The 22,999-nt window shown below is 45.8% G+C and overlaps 1 protein-coding gene across 7 annotated transcripts in view; it reads right to left on the bottom strand.

Moving 5' to 3' along the window:
• The window catches only part of LOC146210312 (uncharacterized), a 165,457-nt gene that overhangs the window by 44,392 nt on the left and 98,066 nt on the right, over positions 1-22,999 (bottom strand). For 2 of the 7 annotated variants that reach the window (XR_014708832.1, XM_084609264.1), the window contains exon 4: positions 11,716-11,828. Coding sequence is in view for 6 of the 7 variants with exons in the window: in XM_084609264.1 (XP_084465390.1) it covers positions 11,761-11,828 (68 nt within the window). In the remaining variant the exon portion in view is untranslated. Of the gene's footprint in view, positions 1-3,893; positions 4,367-10,229; positions 11,829-22,999 lie in introns of those variants that run through there. The other 5 variants (XM_084609283.1, XM_084609294.1, XM_084609272.1 and 2 more) reach the window with 4 other exon arrangements.

Consider the following 22,999-nt stretch of genomic DNA (forward strand, 5'->3'; position numbering starts at 1 on the left):
TGTAAAATGTCTTTTATATCGTTGTAGTTGTTTATGAGACCTCGGCAGTTCCAGTGTATAAGGAACGCCATATTTTTTTATGGAATGTACCTGAGTTTAGGTTTCAGGTTTGTCTGGTCCTGTAATAACAGTTTTCTCTCCGTTATCTTTCCAGAGTTATGCCGCCGCTGCAGCGTGGACGAGGAAGGGGTTGTGTCCATTGTCTCGGGGGCTTTGGACGTTTGGGGAGAGTTAGAGTGTTGGTTGCAGGCTTCCCTTCTGGGGGAGGCCTTTTGGGCTGTTGGCTCTGGGGCCAGTGTGCCCTGTTTCTGCGATGGCAGGGCAGCTTTCACTGCTTCTGCCTGGGGCAGGGATGGCCCTGCATGAGACTTAACCTCGGCGGAGACCAAATCCTGTTGTGGTGTGCTGCCCCTATGCTCCACCACATTGGAATAGTTCGGTTTGGCTGTGAACAAAAAAGTGCCGTTTAACAAGATATGGCTGTCGTGCCTCTTTAAACGTTATGTTTTCATTGACTTTTATGGTAATGATGTCCTTTTCCTTCTTCCGAGAAGGACATGACCGTGAGTATGCCGCGTGTACACCTGCACAGTTCGCGCAGTGCGGTGCAGCTTCACACTCGTCAGATTTATGTTCAGTTGAGGCACATTTTGCGCATGTTTGTCGGTCATGGCAGCTCTGGGAGCCGCGACCGAATCTTTGGCAGTTGAAACAAAGCCTAGGGTTTGGGATGTAGGGCCGGATGTCTACTTTGATGTAACAGACCTCAATGGATTCAGGGAGTTTGCTAGAGTTGAAAGTCAGAACTATGTGCTTTGTTGGTAATTGGTTGTTCTTTCGGATTTTGATCCTGTGTACACCGATTACATTTTGCTCGGAAAGAGCTTCTTCTTCAGTGAGTGACAGGAAGTCAGTCTCTGATATCATGCCTTGGACTGTGTTCAAGCACTGACTGTTATTGGGCTATCCCCAAATGTAGCAAGTTGCTGAAGGTTGCTGTACTGGAGTTTGCTTTGCAGCTCAAGCAGGAGATCCCCGCTAGCCAGTTTACTAACTTTGTATCCTGAGCCTAGTATGGTTGTGAGAGACCTAGATACTGCAAAAGGGGATATTAGCCGAGCTTGTTTGGCGGGGCTTTCACTGTGGATCACATGATATTTAGGGCAAGTTTCATGCTTCGCTGAAAAGAACTGGGCTGATACATTGGTCCGCCCTTTCTTGGAAAGGCAATCAGTTTGGAGCAAGAAGCCAAAATAATGTATGATGTTCGGCTGCGGTGCCAGCCACCCACCATGGAGCCCAACGAGGGGATGGGGCAGGAATTGGCAGGCAAGTCCTGTCCACGTCAGCTGTACACTGTAACTATAACCTAATATGGCGTAACTCAGGGTAGTCAGCCACACAAGGTTAACCCTCGCCGCATGAAAGTAAGGAAAAACCAAGAAGAGAGTAGAGGACAGGAGAGTTCTAGGATAGAAGATAGGAACGTGAAAGATGAAGGGAAGGATAGGAAAAGGCGACTGCCGGTTTCCCCCGGGTGGGTCAGCCCTGTGGTGCCGTCTATGGGAAGTGTGGGCCAAAGTGGTGTGTTGCCTCCGTCGAGGGGCCTTAAAGGTTCAAACACTCGGCATCGGCTCAACCACTAGGATCCCCTTTTCCCCAGACACGACGATGCCACGCAAGGCTAAGCGTGGGTGCTCGGGGTCCGTGGTGTCGCACAAAACACACAAACACCTGCTTTAACAGGTGCCCCCTGCGGGGAGAGGCCATGTTTTGTTAGGACCCCAGGTCTATTCCAAACTAAAGTAAAAACAGTCTGTTATCAGACGCTGATTGTACTTGATTTTGTGCCTGTCTATTTTATAATGATTACTTTTTGTAATTTTAATGACATGTATAACATGTTATTATACTTCTGATTTTCAATGCATGCAGTTGTGACGAGCAAGTGTGAGCCTGAGATGCATGTAGTATGCGTCACCACTAAAGCGAGCAGCCCCGTTGTACAGGAAGCCAGTCAGTTATCGATCCATAAAACGCACTGCGTCAAGAGGCAAGACGTCGCCGCCTGCTACGACCCACAGATGGATCCGAGACCCAAGAAAAGACTGCACATACAAGGAGAGATGGAAAGCAGACTATGCCTGGATCATGGCCACCTCGGACGACAGCCGCCAGGAGCAAGGCAAACTATGAATAAACCAGCCAGCAGTTCTAACAGTATGTGCGATCAGACCAAGCTATTTGAAAGTGGTTCGGTCAGGTGCCCATTCTTACGTAGGTATTGAGAAATTTGTTCATGTTCGAGCATTTTAATGTGATGTATTTCAAAACGATATGCATCTGAACTTCAACTTGTGTCATGAACAGCAGTTTCCACTTCATAGATGGCAATTTAGTGCAAAAAAATTCGCGCAAAAGTGCTCAGACGGTATGCGTCAATGACACCCCCCCACGGTCAGCGTATGCCCTATTTCAATAGCAGGAAGTTGTGGTCAGCCTAAGCTGCGGACAAAAATCACTCCTTGCACTTTGTCTCTGAATTCCTCCATATGTTGAGGAATGTGCAGAACAGTTTGTTCAGCCCCCTATAAAAACTGCATGGTATGGATCCATGAGAAATGCCAGTTAGATGAACAGAGGCATTATCATATACCGCACAAAGAAAAAAGCATCAGTCTAGCATGATGAGACTGTATGAGCAGTTCTTGTTCAAGATGGAGCCTGGAACAACAAAAAATTCAACTACATTCTTCTCTCTTTTACATCTTCCTAGTGTCCACTCAATGCTCTCATATATTCTGATCTGCTTATATGTAACAGGGTAAGCAGGTTTCAATGCATGATCTTGCACGTAAAAACCATCAGCATGACAATACTGACAAAGGTGACTATTTCCATTTGTGCACTCCTAGAAATGTTTTCTCATTTCAGTTTTATATTTTTAAAGCCAACTTCTATAGCCCCATATTGGTGCTTCCCTTGGCTTATTCAGGACTGGACTCCATTCCTCGTGTAGCCCCATCTTTGCTAGTGGCGGATCTGGAAACGGACTGATGCTGCTGACGACAGACTATCCAACGTGATTTCAGAAGTGCAGATGTGGAAGATAGAGTTTTCAGCGACAGTAAAAGAGTTCCCGCCGAACATTGAAGATCGGTCATCTGCGCTGACGACCAGGACGTAATGCCTAGCTCGCGTGGTCATCCTGTGTTACACAAATGCAACGAGCACCGCAGATTTTCCACGAAAAACGCCTGTGCTTTTCCTGAAGGGACATTGACGGTAGACGGCATGGCTCCTATATAACGTCGAACAAGCCTGGGGGGACTATCACTCTGGAGCAGACCAGGCAGCCGTAAGGTTGCGCAGCGATTTACCTTGTTTACCATTTGCGCAGCTATGTTTGTATTTTAGCCACTCAATATTTAGCTCCTGGTCTGCTCCAAGTGTGCTTGGTTTTTTGTGTGTTTTGTGGTGTGTATCTTGCAAACGTGTATATGAAGATTACCTTTTCAGCCTTTTGCGCTCTGCGGCTGAACTACAAGTAATTTTTTTATCAGACTGGCCACTAGCTTATATAGCTATCGGTCGCAACAGTGTTTGCACATATTGTTATCGCAATAAAGTTCCCTTCCAAAACCAGTCACGCAACTTCTTTATCCAGGTGTAGCCACCGCTTATGGCACATGCAGAATGTTCTTCTTAAGATATTACAGTTGATGAAGATGACGGTTTCACTGCAGTGAAGGAGACCGTACCAGAACTTATGCAGCAACCTTAGACACCACCAGGAGAAACATCGGTGCAGAGCCTGGCCCAGTGCACCCATTACAGCCCAATGTTGACGTGTTGGCAACTTGCCTCCTTAACAAAAAGAGTGCGATGTCATACCATTGGTACCCAGGTACCAGAACATTTGTCTTGTACCAGCCTAAATCATCATGTTTAGAGAGATGTGTAAAGCCATTCTAGAGTTGTTTTTATCAAAAAGAGCTGCATTACATAAAAGCAGAACTGGGAATTCATGAGCAGCCTTATCAAAGACAACAGCCCGTTTCCATAAAACTATGGTGTAAAGCCAACAGATCTGTCGGCCTAGATGACTCACGCCGTTCTCAGTCGTCTATGGCAGAACACCCTACATCCCTCTCAACGCGCAGTTGGGCCTTCCCCATTAGACTACGTCACCAATTGACTCCGCCCAACGACTTTGTTACGCCCGCCTCGACGCTCAGCGCAACCTTCTCACGGCTCATGTGCGTGTGAGAGTGGCCAATGCAGCATCACCACCACTTCCCACCTTCCGGTCTGGTGACTTGGTCCTCGTTCGCCGCACCGTCCGCACGACTGGCCCTGCACGAAGCTGATGCCCCGATACTGCGGCCCTTACCGTGTCGTTGAACGGCTCGGCCCCGTGACATACCGCCTCGGAGACCTCCCCGAGCATGGATGATGCAGTGTGCACCACATTTTCACGGAGCATGTGTAAACATGAAGCAATATGTCAACAGCGCCAGCATTGACTCCGACTTAGATACTGGGTCATCACCACTACTGTCGTTGCCAGCTGCCTCACTGCCTTCCCCACGAAACGCCGCCCCATAAGTGGAGCACCTGCAACAGCTCACTGAAACTCCCCCCCCCCCCCCCCCCCGGCGGAAAGATGTTACGGTGCATGCCGAGGAGCGCTGCGCCAGAAAAGGAAGAGGCGCAGGACGAGCGCGAGACAAGCGCGCGGCGCCAGCGCGAGGGTTAGAGAACAAAAGAAGAGCGCTGGGGCAAGTGGTGTTTGCCTGGTGTCCTCTGTTCTGTGTCTATCTCTAGGCGGGCACAGGGTCCCGCAAAATTATATAACGCATTACAAGTTCTTCAATAAGATGACTGAAGGACAAATTTTGCAGCTTATGTGATGTGTCGCACTGAAACCAAACTTGTCAACATGCATGGCAGTTTTCTTGCCTCGCAGTGTTGAGTGCAAAAGCTGCCGCAGAAACAAAACGATCTCAGTTTCTGTGGGACGGAGCCACGAAGGAGGCGAGTATATCCGTGATGGTGCGGTTAACACGCTCCACGAGGCCACTGCACTGGGGATGATTGACGGATGCAGTGGAATGTGCAATGCCAAGGTAGCGGAAGGCTGGTTCAAATTCATGGGACAAACACGAGTATAAAAATTGATGTATCTAAATGCAGATAACTACGGATTTGCTGAAGGACGGGGGATATCGTGTTAGAAAAACTGGCCACCTTGTATACGCAGTGCCTGATGTCATCGACGGTACCGGAACCATGGAAGAATGCAAACATTATCCTCATTCATAAGAAAGAGGACTCTAAGGACCTTAAAAATTACAGACCAATCAGCTTACTGTCTGTTACGTATAAGGTATTTACTAAGATATGCGGATGATACCACTTTAATGGCAGAAAGTGAAGTGGAACTCAAGAGCCTTCTGATGCGCGTACAAGAGGAGAGTGAGAAGTCTGGGCTTAAACTGAACATTAAAAAGACGAAGATCATGGCGTCTTGCCCTATCAAGTCCTGGAGTATCAATGGACAAGAAGTGGAAGCTGTGACAGATTTTCTGTTCTTGGGCGCCAAGATTACCTCGGAAGGAGACTGCAGCCATGAAATTAGGAGACGCCTGCTTCTGGGAAAGAGAGCAATGGTTAGCCTTGACCGCCTAGTAAAGAGCAGAGACATTAGTCTGCCAACCAAGATCCGTATAACCCGTGCTATGGTCTTTCCAGTTGTGATGTATGGATGCGAGAGTTGGACTGTGAAAAAGGCTGACCGCCGAAGAATTGACGCGTTTGAATTGTGGTGCTGGCGAAGACTCTTAAGAGTTCCTTGGACTGCCAGAAGATCAAATCAGTCGATATTGTCGACCATAAACCCTGACTGCTCATTGGAGGGTCAAATTCTAAAGTTAAAGCTCAGCTACTTTGGTCATCTGATGAGAAGAGAGGAGTCGCTGGAGAAAGATTTGGCGTTGGGAAAGGTTGAGGGTCGCCGGAGAAGGGGTAGGCAGCGAACGCGATGGTTAGATGGCATTCTCGAGGCATTGCAGATGAAGCTATGTGATGTTAAGAAGATAGTGAGAGACCGGAAAGCGTGGCGTGACATGGTCCATAGGGTCACGAAGAGTCAGACACGACTGAACGCCTGAACTGAACTGAAGGTAATCGCTAATAGAATCAGAACAACCTTAGACGTCAATCAAGCAAAGGATCAAGCAGGGTTTCGGAAACTGTACTCTACTATCGATCATATCCATACCATCAATCAGGTGATAGAAAAATGCTCGGAATATAACCAGCCCTTATACATAGCATTCATTGATTACGAAAAAGCATTTGACTCAGTTGAAACCTCGGCGGTGATGCAGGCATTGCGAAATCAGGGGGTAGACGAGCCGTACGTGAAAGTGCTGGAAGATATATATAGTGGCTGCACAGCAACCATAGTTCTGCATAAAGAAAGTAACAAAATTCGCATAAAGAAAGGTGTTAGGCAAGGAGACACAATCTCCCCAGTACTATTCACAGCTTGCTTAGAGGAAGTATTCAGAGACTTGGAAGGGGAGCAGTTAGGGATAAGGGTAGATGGAGAATACCTCAGTAATCTGCGATTTTCTGATGACATTGCCTTGCTAAGCAACTCAGGAGATGAACTACAAATAATGATTGATGACCTAAACAGGAAAAGTAGAAAGGTAGGCTTGAAAATCAATATGCAGAAGACTAAGGTAATGTTCAACAGCATCGGGAAGGAACAGCAGTTTACATTAGGTAGCGAAGTACTGAAAGTAGTAGGCGAATATGTCTACTTAGGACAGGTAGTAACCGCAGATCCGGACCATGAAAAGGAAATAACAAGAAGAATAAGATTGGGATGGAGCACATTTGGCAAGCACTCGCAGATTATGTCTAGCAGCTTACCGGTATCGCTCAAGAGGAAAGTATACAAAAGCTGCATCTTACCTGTACTCATTAATGGGGCTGAAACGTGGAGGCTAACCAAGAAAGTTCTACTTAAGTTGAGGACAACCCAGAGGGCTATGGAACAAAAAATGGTAGGTGTAACATTAAGAGATAGGAAGCGTGCAGAGTGGGTCAAAGAAATAACTCAAGTTACCGACATTCTAGTGGACATTAAGAAGAAATAGACATGGGCAGGACATGTAGTGCGAAGAGAGGATAACCGATGGTCGCTTAGGGTAACACACTGGATTCCAAGGGAAGGAAAGCGTAGGAGGGGGCAGCAGAAAGTTAGGTGGGCGGATGAGATAAGAAGTTCGCAGGGGTCAAGTGGATGCAGCTAGCACACAACCGGGTTAAGTGGAGAAATATGGGAGAGGCCTTCGCCCTGCAGTGGGTAGAGTCAGGCTGATGATGATGATGATCTAAATGCCTAACATATGATTGACATGATACAGTGACATAACATGATAATAGTGGCCATAGTGAAAGTGCGTGAAAAAGCAACAAAAATTCCCAGTCCTTAACAACCAACAAAGGCTAAAACAGGTGGATGCGCAGAAAACATTTTTTATATTAGAACTTGTTTAAAAAACCGCAGAGAAACTTATGAGATGGACAAAAAATAAGTTAAACATTAAAAAAGAAGAGAGAGAGATGCAAATGTTGAAACAAAATTAAAGCCAACCAATTGACACTGCAAAACAAAAAACCAACAATGAATTAAACAATATGCCTGACTGCAATTCAAAACGTATAAAACGAAGGCATGTAAAGAGTCCAAATAAAATCAAAGAAAATCAAGCACAATCAGAGAGAAAAGCAATTTCTTTGTTCGAAATGAAAACTGAGGATGTGCTGACGCATTCATCCTTGTGCTTAGCAATCAAAGCGGCTTCCACTATTTCGCGTGTAAGCTTGTTATGGGATCGGTTTAGAATGGTCGTGTTCTGAAAGAAAGGGGAGCATTTTCTATTGCGGTCGCATGTGCGACAATGCACTGGCAGGTTTTTGGACGATGACCCTGAAAAATCATTGCTATGCTCCATTAAAGATGAATACATTGGCCAGTTTGGCTGATGTATGCTTTGCCACAAGATAGAGGGATGGAGTATACAAGCCCTTCTGCGCATGTTACGGCGGGATTCTTGTGCCTTGTGGTGCAGCCATTATCTCTCTTTGTCGTTTTGTTGACCATGCGACAGTCTTGATAGGCGGTGCGAGGCTGAAAAGACCACGTGAACGCCTGCCTTCTTACCAATCTTCTTGAGATTATGAGAAATCTTGTGGATATAAGGTATTATTGCTACCTTATTTCGCTGTTGGACTTCAGCTGAAGGGCCTGTCATCTTCATTTTGTAGTTCTTTAACATTCTTCTAGCGACAGAAGAAAGAAGTTTCTACGGGAATCCCGACTGCGTCAGCCTGCACACTTGAGCTGAAAAGCTATCCTGAAATTTATGCTTGCGTGACTTCGTCAAGGCGTTACTAAAACCAGATTGCACAATATTCCTTTTAACCAACTTTGAATGAGCAATACCATAAGCTAAAATGGGTTTCTTGCTTCTTGGTTCGAACGCCCAGCAAACATGATTAGGAGTGAAAATAAGTCTTAGCTCGAGAAAACAAATGGAATTATTGTCTGGTACTTCGTGGGTCAGCTCAAGTGGCGCCATTGTGTTCGCAAACACGGTCAGAACTTGAGGTACCCGACTTAAAATGGTTTCATTATTGCAACCTAAGATAACTAAGTAATCATCTACGAACTGGAAGATCTTTAAAACGCATGAGTTATCAAAGCTTTCATTAAGAGCTCTGTCTGCATGCCGAGGTAAAGGTCACTGAGAACTGGGGCAATGCATGATCCTGTAGAGATCCCCTGCCTTTGTATAAAACGAGACCTATTCCAATCTGCAAAGGTTGATTTGAGGTAAACCGACAACAATTCCAAAAAACCATCAACAGTAATGGCTGTTCAAATATGGCGCCGTGGCTTTTCAGAATAAGTGCGGCATTAGTGTTGATGGTTTTTTGGAATTGTTGGCGGTTTACCTCAAATCAACCTTGCAGATTGGAATGGGTCTCGTTTTATACAAAGGCAGGGGATCTGTACAGGATCATGCATTGCCCCAGTTCTCAGTGACCTTTACCTCTGCACGCATGACAGAGCTCTTAATGCTTTGATAACTCATGCATTTAAAGATCTTCCGGTTCGCAGATGATTACTTAGTTATCTTAGGTTGCAATAATGAAACCATTTTAAGTCGGGTATCTCAAGTTCTGACCGTGTTTGCGAACACAATGGCGCCACTTGAGCAGACCCACGAAGTGCCAGACAAGAATTCCATTCGTTTTCTCGAGCTAAGACGTTTTTTCACTCCTAATCATGTTTGCTGGGCGTTCGAGCCAAGAAGCAAGAAACCCATTTTAGCTTATGGTATTGCTCATTCAAAGTTGGTTAAAAGGAATATTGTGCAATCTGGTTTTAGTAACGCCTTGACGAAGTCATGCAAGCATAAATTTCAGGATAGCTTTTCAGCTCAAGTGTGCAGGCTGACGCAGTCGGGATTCCCGCAGAAACTTCTCTCTTCTGTGGCTAGAAAAATGTTAAAGAACTACAAAATGAAGATGACAGGCCCTTCAGCTGAAGTCCAACAGCGAAATAAGGTAGCAATAATACCTTAAGATTTCTCATAATCTCAAGAAGATTGGTAAGAAGGCAGGCGTTCACGTGGTCTTTTCAGCCCCGCACCGCCTATCAAGACTTTGTCGCATGGTCAACAAAACGACAAAGAGAGATAATGGCTGCACCACAAGGCACAAGAATCCCGCCGTAACATGCGCAGAAGGGCTTGTATACTCCATCCCTCTATCTTGTGGCAAAGCATACATCAGCCAAACTGGCCAATGTATTATTCATCTTTAATGAAGCATAGCAATGATTTTTCAGGGTCATCATACAAAAACCTGCCAGTACATTGTCGCACATGTGACCACAATAGAAAATGCTCCCCTGTCTTTCAGAAAACGACCCTTCTAAACCGATCCCATAACAAGCTTACACGCGAAATAGTGGAAGTCGCTTTGATTGCTAAGCACAAGGATGAATCCGTCAGCACATCCTCAGTTTTCCTTTCGAACAAAGAAATTGCTTTTCTCTCTGATTGTGCTTGATTTTATCTTTGATTTTATTTGTACTCTTTACATGCCTTCCTTTTATACATTTTGAATTGCAGTCCGTCATATTGTTTAATTCATTGTTGTTTTTTTGTATTGCAGTGTTAATTGTTGGCTTTCAATTTTGTTTCAACATTTGCATCTCTCTCTCTTCTTTTTTCATGTTTAATTTACTTATTATTTTTTGTCCATCTCATAAGTTTCTCTGCGGTTTTTTAAACAAGTTCTAATATAAAAAATGTTTTCTGCGCATCCACCTTTTTTAGCCATTGTTGCTTGTTAAGGACTGGAAATTTTTGTTAATTTTTCACGCACTTTCCCTACGGCCACTATTATCATGTTATGTCACTGTACCATGTCAATCGTGTGTTAAGCATTTAGATTTATCGATTTTTTATACTCCTGTTTGATTTTGTTGCACCTGTTTACGCTACCTGTAGATTTTGTTCCTCTAGTGGGCGTTTCTCTGTTATATATATGACATGGTTGGCTGATTTACAAAAATAAAGTCGCAGTTCAGTGCCTCTGCATCTTACGTGTTCCTCCGTCTTCGTCCTTGTCCGGCTACGCGCTGCAATAACTATGAAAAACCAACTAGCCCGACAGCTCGTCCTCTTTGTATTTTTTGTTCACAAGAAACTATGGGGGATGTGTATATGACCTACATGTAAAACAAATAAAACGACCTTGATAAAATGTTCATTATGGCAGCACAATATCCTTTCTAAAGTGTTATGCAGCTTTTCCTTCATTTTCCCAAGAAAGCTGCCATTAAGATCTTAGTGTGCTACTTACCAATTTCATGCAATGGCAAGTTCACATTTTATTTCTATTGTTCTCGCTTGTGCGACACACTTCTGTTCCCTCTTTCCTCGTATGCCAATGCGACTAGGAACCTAGCAAAATAATATAGCATGCTTTCGTGTCATGCACGTCCGTTGCCCAGAGGTGCAGACTAACCATTGAAGAACCAATCAGGGATCGTGCACGAACATGCCTGCAGGCAGCCAAATGTACAATTGCTTCGTGACGTTTCTCGCGTAGCAAATGAATGGGACAGCATGGCTTGAAGCTTCATGAAACTGCAAAGTGCCATAATTGCATCTTCCAATCTTTCACTTCCTAAAATCTCATCTTAGGTATATGTTGAAATTTGTTTTCGTGTGCTTGAAAAACTCATTGAAACACATAAATTTAGGGGCACACTGGTCTCGAGGGTGCAATAAAAACCACAATTCGAATTTTATAACTATCAGGTTTCTAAACTCTGTAAATATTTCAGGTGTAATATGAATTTATAGGAAGTCGGGAAACTAACTTTAAGTCAGTGTTTACACTAAAATAGCCCATTGTCATAATATAGCGTATGCTTTCCGTTCCCTGCGCACGTTAGGTGCGGTCTTCGTCTCGTTTGGAAGAGTACATCTTCGTTTCAAATTACATGCTCCAGTGTATAGTTTGAATCATTGGCTCGATAGATAGCAAAAGAAAACAAGCACATGTTCCTATTCACTGCCTGCCACACTATACTGAAAGGAACCCTGCATCTCTCACCATCTGCTGCACAAGTCGACGTCGTGCCCCAGGATGCCATCTTGTCTAGTACCTTCGGCCTTGGACACTGGAGATTCCGCAACAATGTGCTGCCGACGAGAAAGCATGTGACGCTGCATAAGTATAGCAAAACGTCATTGATCGGTAATGTTAGAAATGTGCCTTTGTGTTGTGAGACACAGAGGAAAAGAATATTCCTGTGCCAAGTGACAGTGTCAAGGAAACGGGACCAATTAGGCAAGCAGGCCCATCAAGTAAGAAAAGTTGCAGTGTGGTCGGACCCGTCATGATACAACACTTTTGATGCCTTTTGATATGGAAAATGAAAAGACTAGAGCTGACATGAAACTGTGGGATTTGGAATTAACACCGGCAATGAAACGTAAGGCCAACTTAGTCCCCAGCGATGTCGCTGACCATCTGCTTAATCCCGACGAACTTTGCGTTGGTTTCCAATGAGTTGCTCAACCGCCTGTTGAATGGGAAAACAGCTAGGTACGATAGTGGTGGTCTGCAAAAAGAGCTGAGACACAAAGTGCAACGCGTTTGGAAGTAGAGTAAGAACCGTTTGGGGCGATCGAGAATACGACCTCACTGTTATGCTTTTCAAGACGTGTGATAACTGCTAGGACAAGAGATCAGTATGGAGTATGCTGCGTGTTGAAGAAAAACAAATAAATCTTTTAGCTGCGAACATTCTGGCTGCATCCACTATGCAAAATACTAGACCCAATAAAAGATTTTCAGTACCTTCACTGATAAAAATTTCTCGCGTGGACAACCACAAAAACATGGAAGAACACCATAAAGGAAAACCTGACACCTGCCACGGCGCGCTCCGCTACGGAAGTGGAAGTGCAATGCGCAAGAGTTCACCAGTTTTCTATCTATGTAGCCTTGTCGTATGATGGGCATTGGATGACTCGTGGATTCATTCACACATCAGAGCCGCCCCAAAGTACTCTAAAGACATCACCAGTGAAGACGGCTAGGATGCAAACACAGAGTTGTTCGCCAAAATGTTCGCCGTCAGAGTACTTCAACGCTACCGATGAATCTCCTGTGTTGGCCCCTCTGCATGCTCTCCCCAGTCAGCACTTGGCAGCATGTGCATGGTTGTACTGCAGAAGCGGTGACATTTTTTGAGCGGAATAATCTTTGATTACATCAAATGGACAAACAAGGGGGTTTTGCTGTGCTACCGGCTGGCGTCTTTCAAGAGAAGGCGACAGTTGCAATTACAAATAACTTTGTTAAAGTGAAGGAGAAAGTCAGCAGATCAAAAGCTATTGCGTTATGTAACGATTAACCACCTACGTTCAAGGTGGGTGCTCGATTTCCACTCTTCTATTACAGGCTTTATGAGGTGTATTTTGTTATTTGTTTCAGTGTTCCAAGTCGACTGCCATTTTTGTATCAGCTTACTTTGTATCAATTTCATGCAGTCTTGAGATGGTACCTGCACTTCTTTTATTTTCTTGTCTCGAGCTTTGGCAGTGCACATATCTGCTTTTTCATTACCTTGAATTCCTACATGACTGGGAACCCAGCAAATTTTTATGCTTCGTCCTTCATCTGTAAGTGTTGCTATGCTGTGTATGATGTTTCCCAGAATTGGTATAACTGCGTTTCTTGTGTGAAGGACTGTGACTATACTTAAGAAATCTGTGTAAACAATGCTTCTCCTGAGGTTTTCTTTTATTATTTTCTCTATGGCAACAGACACAGCATAGCATCCAGCAGTAAAGATGGACGCGCACTGTGGAAGTATTATTGTTTTTTCCCATTCACTTTGAACAACTGCGCTTCCGACATAATGATCTGTTTTCGAGCCATCCGTGTAAACGTCTGTGAAGCTACTGTACTTTTCTTTCAGCTGAAGGAATTCTTGTATGATGAGCTCTTGTGGGGTTATTGTTTTTTGGAACTGTGTGAGAGGTTCCAAACTGCAGGGACCAGGTACCAAGGGGGCAGAGGGTTAGGTCTTTTGGCAATACTAGGTAAGCAATCCAGTAGCTCAACCTCTTGACACATTAGCTCAAATCTTAGGAGCAGTGCTCTCGCTGCATTGGGTTTGTTGGTGAATAGTGTTCTAGAAGGGCATTTAGTTACTAGGGAATAGCAGATATGCTTTGGCAGAGATCTGATTTTAAATATATGGGCACATGTAAGTGATGTTCTTCTGATTTCAAGAGGAGGTTCATTTGTTTCCACAAGCAGACTGGATATAGGAAAAGTTCGGTATGCTCCACATGAGAGTCAGAGTCCTTTGTTATGTACCTGGTCTAGTTTTTTTAAGTATGATGGTCTAGCTGACCCATACACTATGCAGCCATAGTCTAAGGAGGAGCGTACGACAGATCTGTAAATGTGTTTAAGGCATGTCCTGTCAGCGCCCCAGTGTTTACGGGAAAGAACCTTTAGTATGTTTAGAGATTTGGAAGCCTTTTTCTTCAGGACATTTATATGAGGAAGAAAGGTGAGTTTTTTGTCAAAAGTTACGCCTAGAAATTTGTGTTCGTTTTTCACCGGTAATTTAGTTTTGTTCAGGTGTAGAGTAGGATGTCTGTAAGCTTCGTTTGAGAGAGAATAGAACAGCCACTGTGCTATCGCCATCTAAGAACCGGCAACGGCACAAATCGATGCTATCGCCATCTATGAACCGGCAACGGCACCAACCTTTTCATTCTTTCTTTCCTTCTTTCCGCTCACCCCTCTGACTATATAATACCCCTTGATCTGGAAATAAACCGTCGTACTTTTGGCCTGGCTACGCTGTCAGATGCATCACTCGGGAGCGGCGCTCCCATTGACTACGCCTTTCCAACAGTGGCGTTCCCATTGACTGCGCCTTTCCAACAGTGGCGACGAGGCTGAAGCAAGGATATCGGGCCCAGGACAGCGCCAGACATGGGTCACAAGCTACCGGACTTCGATGAGGAAGAAGATAAGTGGCAAGCTTACCTGGTGAAAGTAGAAGCGTACTTTGAGGCCAATGAAATCTCAGCTGATGCAATGAAGAGGGCTTTACTAGTAGCCGCCCTTGGGACGAAGACCGTTCAAGTTTTATGCAGTAAAGTAGCGCCAGCAAAAACAAGTTCATCGACGACAATGTAGTCGAGACCTTGAACAGCTACTATGATCCTACACCAAATGAAATAGCAGAAAGTTTTAAGTTCTTCAATCGCTATCAGAAAGAAGAATCTGTGCAGGAATTTATTGTCGCTATACGACAAATAGCACAGAACTGCAATTTTTCGTCTGTGCTAGAAAGAATGATCAGAGACCGCATCGTGTGTGGCGTCCGATCAAAGAGTTTACAAAAGCAGCTTCTGGCAATAAAAGACCTGTCGCTAAAGGAAGCAGAGGCTCTAGCACTAGCTGCAGAAAGCGCCGAACTAGATTCGCGAGGCATAACCGGCGAGGCTCGGGATCCAAACGTGTTCAAGATAACTCATCGGCGCCAATCAGCGATACGAAAGCAACCGCGAACGCAATGCCAGTGCTGCGGTAACTACGGCCACAAGACTGCAGTATGTCGCTTTAACAGAGGGCAATGTTTCAAATGCAGACGATACAGGCATCTAGCGAAGATGTGCTCAGCGGCCGACAGCGTTAACAGAACTGGTACCATGGAAGCACAGAAGCGGCAGAAATCGGAAGACAGTGATAGCAGTACACCGCAGATATGGTCCCTCCGTAAGGCGGCGCAGACGCTGCTACCGCCCATTCAGAAAACATTCACATGGAACGGCGTTGACCTAAAAATGGACACTGATACTGGATCCCCAGTCTGCGTCATTTCAAAAGCTATTTATGACAAACATCGCAATGAATGGCCTCCGCTCGCGAAATCGCCGACAAAGTTATCGTGCTATCTTGGAAAGCTACCAGTGCTGGCCGTCATGAACATGGACGTGCGTTATCAAGCAACTACAGTGGAATGCAATCTGGTGGTGTTAAACTGCAGAGGCCCCAGTCTGTGGCCGGGATTTATTGCAGAAACTGAAGGACACCGGAATGACTCTCCTGCACGTAAAGGCGCAGACTAACGTGGCCAGCACGGTTCCGCCAGCTGCCCATCAACCTGCCGGGGAAATTCTGAACAGCTATGCTGAACTTTTCGGCGAGGGCACCGGACCCTTGAAAGGCCCGCCACACGGATTCATCTCAAGAGCGGAGCAACCCCCAAGTTTTTCAAAGCAAGGAAGGTTCCTTTTGCGTACAAAGAAAAAGTTTCACAGGAGCTGGATAGGCTTACGGAAGCAGGGATAATATCGCCTGTACCATATTCGGAATGGGCCACACCCATTGTTCCCGTCTTGAAGAAGGACGGCTAAGTGCGCCTTTGCGGAGATTTTAAAGCCACACTAAATCCTGTGTGTGAGATTGAGCAATACCCGCTACCAGTTATTGACGACATGTTTGCCAATTTAGCGGGAGGAGAACGGTTCAGTGTGCTAGACCCGAGAGACGCCTATAGCCAGGTAGCGTTGGACGAGGAGCCGCGGAAACTGGCCGTCATCAACACTCATAAAGGGCTATACTGCTACAATCGGCTACCATTTGGAATCTCTTCTGCGCCAGCAATCTTTCAGCGGAAAATTGAATCCGTGCTCCAAGGGTTCACCGGCGTGCAGGTCTATCTTGACGATGTGCTGATAGCTGACAAGAGCCAAGATGACTCAAACCTGAAAGCAGTACTGCAACGCTTCAGGGAAAATGGCACTAAGCTGCGCGCTGACAAATGTCGCTTCGCCGAGCAAGCAGTTTCTCTCGGTCACCGCATTGATAAAAACGGGTTGCACCCGGTTGAAAAGAACATCGACGCTATCAGACTAGCCCCTTCTCCGCGTAATGTTACAGAGTTGCGTGCCTTTCTTGGGTTTATCACCTTCTACCATAAGTTTCTCCCTAACCTGTCCACCTTACTTGCGCCTTTGTATAAGCTACTGAAGAAAGGAGCCAGGTGGATGTGGAGCGATAAAGAACAAGCAGCATTCAAACTGTCGAAAAAGGCTCTTTGCGCAGCCACTGTGTTGACATATTTCAATCTGAAGCTCGAACTACTTTTGGAATGCGATGCCTCACCTCACGGTGTGGAAGCGGCACTTATCCATTGCATTAATGGGGAAATGAGGCCCATCGGATTTCGGTCCCGGACCTTAACTTCGGCCGAAAAGAAGTATTCTCAGATCGAACGTGAAGCGTTGGATCTCGTTTTTGGTGTTTCACGTTTCCGGGACTACCTCCTTGGCCGGGAGTTCAAACTTGTGACGGATCATCGGCCACTGCTCGGCCTTCAACGGATGGATCATCAGACCCCCATCATGGCCGCCGCGAGAATACAAAGATGGGCTCTTCTGCTGGGAGCGTACAAATACAAGCTGCTTTGCAAATCCAGTAAAATGATGGTTAACGCGGACACCCTAAGCCGTTTTCCTCAAACCTTGCAGGAAACGGAGACCGCACCGGAAGGAGACGCAGAGTTTGTCCTCGCCATCGACCAGTGGGACCAATCGGCCATCACTATAGAAGAATTGCGGTCACTCACATAAACGGACGTGGTACTAGCACTTATCCGCAGGTACGTCCAGGAGGGTTGGCCCAAAGCATGTTGCTCCGGTAACACGGAGGTGTTGCATTACTACAAAAAGCGACATGAATTATCTGTTCAGGATGGCCTCCTACTGTGTGGACATCGTGTAGTAGTCCCCAAACAGGCGCGCGGTAGACTGCTGATGATATTGCACGAAGCCCATCAGGCGTCTGCACCATGAAGAAGGTAGCACGGTCCAAATTTTGGTGGCCGGAGATCGACCGGGACATTAGCCGAATAGCCGATGAATGCAGAAACTGAGTCCAGGCTTTACCAATGCCTCCAGCACGTGAACCAGTAAACGGGCCAGCTACAGAAGAAGAATGGTCCCGATTGCACCTCGATTTCGCTGGACCTATCAGGGACAAAATGTTGCTGATCGTGGTTAATTCCCACAGCAAATGGATCGAGGCCCTTCCACTCTCGAGTGCAACGTCAAGCAGCACGGTAAACGCGCTGTGTACGCTCTTCAGCCAGTTCGGACTACCGCGCACTGTAGTAACTGATAACGGCACGTCCTTTACCGGGTCGGATTTCGCTGAATTCATGAACAGGAAGGGCATTGCCCACATTCGAACACCGCCCTACCACCCACAAAGCAATGGGCTGGCAGAAGGCGCGGTCAGAACGGTTAAGGATGGGTTAAAGAAGATGCCTGGCGTGGATCTCTCAACTGCACTCGCACGAGTTTTGTGCCGATACCGGAATTCCCCAAGGCAGTCGAGCCTATCACCTTCAGAGTTACTGTTAGGTTATCGACTACGCACCAGACTTGACATGTGTTTTCCTCTCAGGAACAAACCTGTCCAGAGCAGAGCGGCTACACCAGAGTCGGACGACGCCAGCGGGAGTTTAGCTCCGGAGGACCCTGTACTGGTCCGTATCTACGGTGTTGGTGACAAGTGGACACCCGGAAAGGTGAAGTCAACAACAGGAGCTCGACTAGTCACCGTCAAGACGGAGGATAATGTGGTGGTCCGTCGTCATGCTGATCAAATCCGCAAGCGCAACGTCGAGGGATCCACACTCACGGGTACAGACAGTCCAGCAGCAGAACCAGTGGACCACCCGCTGGCTAATCAGAACAACGCATCCACGTCAGAGCCCGCAGACCCTGCTCCCCAAGAGACACAGCTGCGCAGGTCTACCCGGGTCAAGAAACCTATGGATCGCTATGGTTATTAGGAGGAAGGGATGCTATCGCCATCTATGAACCGGAAACGGCACCAACCTTTTCATTCTTTCTTTCCTTCTTTCCGCTCACCCCTCTGACTTTTATCCCTTGATCTGGAAATAAACCTTAACTTTTGGCCTGGCTACGCTGTCAGATGCATCACTCGGGAGCAGCGTTCCCATTGACTACGCCTTTCCAACACACTGTTTTTTGAGGAGAAAACTGAAATCCATTTGTGTCTGCCCATGCTGCTAGTTTATTTATGGTCAACTGCACCTGTCTCTCACATGTAGATACGTCGAGGATGTGTACGCAATCTGTAGATAGTCAACATAAGCTGAATACATTATGGATTTCGGGATAACTGTGCTTATGGAATTCATTTTTACTATAAAGAGAGTTGTGCTTAAGACGCATCCCTGTGGTACGCCATTCTCCTGTACAAAGTTCTTTGAAAATGTTGAGCCCAAGCGCACACGGAATGAGCGATTTGACAAGAAGTCCTTCAGACAGTTTAACATCCTACCACGTATGCCTAAACCTGCTAGGTCACGAAGGATGCTAAATCGCCATGTAGTGTCATGCCTTTTCCATATCAAAGAAGACTGCAAGGCAGTGCTGTTTGTGAATAAATGCTTCACGAACAGTGTTTTCAAGGCAGACTAGATGGTCCGTGGTAGAACATGCTGTTTTCAACCCACATTGGTGAATGTCTAGAAGTTCTCAGGAATGAAGAACAAAGGCTAATCTGGTATTAAGAACACTTTCAAAAGGCTTTGGAAGGCAACTTGTGAGAGCTATGGGTCTATAACTGCTGGGGGCCGTTGGTGGCTTTCCTGGTTTCAGGAAAGGCACAATAGTAGCTTTTTTCCAGGCCTCAGAAATACTCCTAGATACCCATACTTTGTTGAAAAATTTAAGAAGTGTTTCTAAAGCAGGTGTAGAAAGCTATGCAAGCATCTGATAGTGAATTTGATCTGAGCCAGGTGCATTCTTCTTGCCGGCAGATAGAACAATGTTTATTTCTTGTAGCGTTATTAACTTGTTATATGCTTCATTTATACTTCCACTTGTTGGCAGTTTTTGTTTTTCAGCCTTGTTTTTGTATGTTATTGAAGATTTTGGGTAATGTAGTGAGCTGGAATTGCAGAAAAGCTTGCCTAGAATATCTGTCTGTTCCTTTAAGTTTGTTTGGGTGCTAGGAGATGTTAGAAAGGGGACTGTGTACAGGGAGAAGTTACCATCCAGTTTGTGAACAAGCTCCCACATTTTTTTATGTGATTCAGCTATTTATTGATGATATGTATTTTTGCCAAGAAGCCTTCTCAGCATTTCGGCAGACGTACCGTGCCCTAGCTTTCGCCTGATTGAATTTTACAAGGTTTTCGTTTGTAGGGCACCTCGGAAAAGACCTTTTCCAGGCTGGCTTCAGACTGGAATAGAGCCCAGTTCTCAAGGTGCAGCTTCCACCGCTTGGGTTTGTTTAGAATGATGGAGGGTGAGGGTGTTAGGCTGATAATGACAGGCAAATGATCACTTCCTAGAGGATTGTCAAAGACGTCCCATTTAAAATCAGTAAATATTGATGGGGAGCTAAATGATAAATCTAAACGCTCATTTTCCCCGTGCTTGGGGAGCTCTATGTATGCTTTCCTGTATTTAGCAGGCAGACATCATTGCATAATATAAAATCTTCTAATATACGACCTCTAGTGTGTGTGATCGCTTCTCCAGAAAGTGGAGTGCGCATTAAAATCTCCAACCGGACATGGTTTTGCCAGTTGTTCTAAAAGCTCTTCCAGATCATGAAGGGTTACAATTAGGTGCGGTTGGAGATACAGTGAACACATATAGTTATTGTTTTATAATGAATGATAGACAGCAACAGCTTCGAACTTGGTTTTGAGGCTAATTTCACGTGTTGCTACTCCATTCTGCACTACAATAGCGACACCTCCAGATAGCCTATTTGATTCTTTTCGGTCGCAGCGAAAGACGTGTCCTTTTAAAATGTTTTGGTGTGGTCCTAAGTTAACTTCCTGTAGGCAAAGGGCTACAGGAGAAAATGAATGTAAAATGCCTTTTATATCGTTGTAGTTGTTTACGAGACCTCGGCAGTTCCAGTGTATGAGGAACGCCATTTTTTTTATGGAATGAACCTGAATTTAGGTTTCAGGTTTGTCTGGTCCTGTTATAAGAGTTTTTTCTCTCCGTTATCTTTCCAGAGTTATGCCGCCGCTGCAGCGTGGACGAGGAAGGGGTTGTGTCCATTGTCTCGGGGGCTTTGGACGTTTGGGGAGAGTTAGGAGTGTTGGTTGCAGGCTTCCCTTCTGGGGGAGGCCTTTTGGGATGTTGGCTCTGGGGCCAGTGTGCCCTGTTTCTGCGATGGCAGGGCAGCTTTCACTCCTTCTGCCTGGGGCAGGGATGGCCCTGCCTGAGGCTTAACCTCGGCGGAGACCAAATCCTGTTGTGGTGTGCTGCCCCTATGCTCCACCACATTGGAATAGTTCGGTTTGGCTGTGAACAAAAAAGTGCCGTTTAACAAGATATGGCTGTCGTGCCTCTTTAAACGTTATGTTTTCATTGACTTTTATGGTAATGATGTCCTTTTCCTTCTTGCGAGAAGGACATGACCGTGAGTATGCCACGTGTTCACCTGCACAGTTCGCGCAGTGCGGTGCAGCTTCACACTCGTCAGATTTATGTTCAGTTGAGGCACATTTTGCGCATGTTTGTCGGCCATGGCAGCTCTGGGAGCCACGACCGAATCTTTGGCAGTTGAAAGAAAGCCTAGGGTTTGGGATGTAGGGCCAGATGTCTACTTTGATGTAACAGACTTCAATGGATTCAGGGAGTTTGCTAGAGTTGAAAGTCAGAACTATGTGCTTTGTAGGTAATTACTTGGTTGTTCTTTCGGATTTTGATCCTGTGTACACCGATTACATTTTGCTCGGAAAGACCTTCTAGAAGATCTTCAGTGAGTGACAGGAAGTCAGTCTCTGATATCATGCCTTGGACTGTGTTCAAGCACTGACTGTTATTGGGCTATCCCCAAATGTAGCAAGTTGCTGAAGGTTGCTGTACTGGAGTTTGCTTTGCAGCTCAAGCAGGAGATCCCCGCTAGCCAGTTTACTAACTTTGTATCCTGAGCCTAGTATGGTTGTGAGAAACCTAGATACTGCAAAAGGGGATATTAGCCGAGCTTGTTTGGCGGGGCTTTCACTGTGGATCACATGATATTTAGGGCAAGTTTCATGCTTCGCTGAAAAGAACTGGGCTGATACATTGGTCCGCCCTTTCTTGGAAAGGCAATCAGTTTGGAGCAAGAAGCCATAAATAATGTATGATGTTCGGCTGCGGTGCCAGCCACCCACCATGGAGCCCAACGAGGGGAAGGGGCAGGAATTGGCAGGCAAGTCCTGTCCACGTCAGCTGTACACTGTAACTATAACCTAATATGGCGTAACTCAGGGTAGTCAGCACACAAGGTTAGCCCTCGCCGCCTGAAAGTAAGGAAAAACCAAGAAGAGAGTAGAGGACAGGAGAGTTCTAGGATAGAAGATAGGAACGTGAAAGATGAAGGGAAGGATAGGAAAAGGCGACTGCCGGTTTCCCCCGGGTGGGTCAGCCCGGTGGTGCCGTCTATGGGAAGTGTGGGCCAAAGTGGTGTGTTGCCTCCGTCGAGGGGCCTTAAAGGTTCAAACACTCGGCATCGGCTCAACCACTAGGATCCCCTTTTCCCCAGACACGACGATGCCACGCACGGCTAAGCGTGGGTGCTCGGGGTCCGTGGTGTCGCACAAAACACACAAACACCTGCTTTAACAGGTGCCCCCTGCGGGGAGAGGCCATGTTTTGTTAGGACCCCAGGTCTATTCCAAAATAAAGTAAAAACAGTCTGTTATCAGACGCTGATTGTACTTGATTTTGTGCCTGTCTATTTTATAATGATTATTTTTTGTAATTTTAATGACATGTATAACATGTTATTACACTTCTGATTTTCAATGCATGCAGTTGTGCCGAGCAAGTGTGAGCCGGAAATGCATGTAGTACGCGTCACCACTAAAACGAGCAGCCCCGTTTTACAGGAAGCCAGTCAGTTATCGATCCATAAAACGCACTGCGTCAAGAGGCAAGACGTCGCTGCCTGCTACGACCCACAGATGGATCCGAGACCCAAGAAAAGACTGCACATACAAGGAGAGATGGAAAGCAGACTATGCCTGGATCATGGCCACCTCGGACGACAGCCGCCAGGAGCAAGGCAAACTATGAATAAACCAGTCAGCAGTTCTAACAGTATGTGCGATCAGACCGAGCTATTTGAAAGTGGTTCGGTCAGGTGCCCAATCTTACGTAGGTATTGAGAAATTTGTTGATGTTCGAGCATTTTAATGTGATTTATTTCAAAACGATATGCATCTGAACTTCAACTTGTGTCATGAACAGCAGTTTCCACTTCATAGATGGCAATTTAGTGCAAAAAAATTCACGCAAAAGTGCAATAT

The sequence above is a fragment of the Amblyomma maculatum genome, chromosome 1 (genome assembly GCF_055883805.1).
Source record: "Amblyomma maculatum isolate TAMU_Amacu chromosome 1, ASM5588380v1, whole genome shotgun sequence".
Lineage (NCBI taxonomy): Eukaryota > Metazoa > Arthropoda > Arachnida > Ixodida > Ixodidae > Amblyomma > Amblyomma maculatum.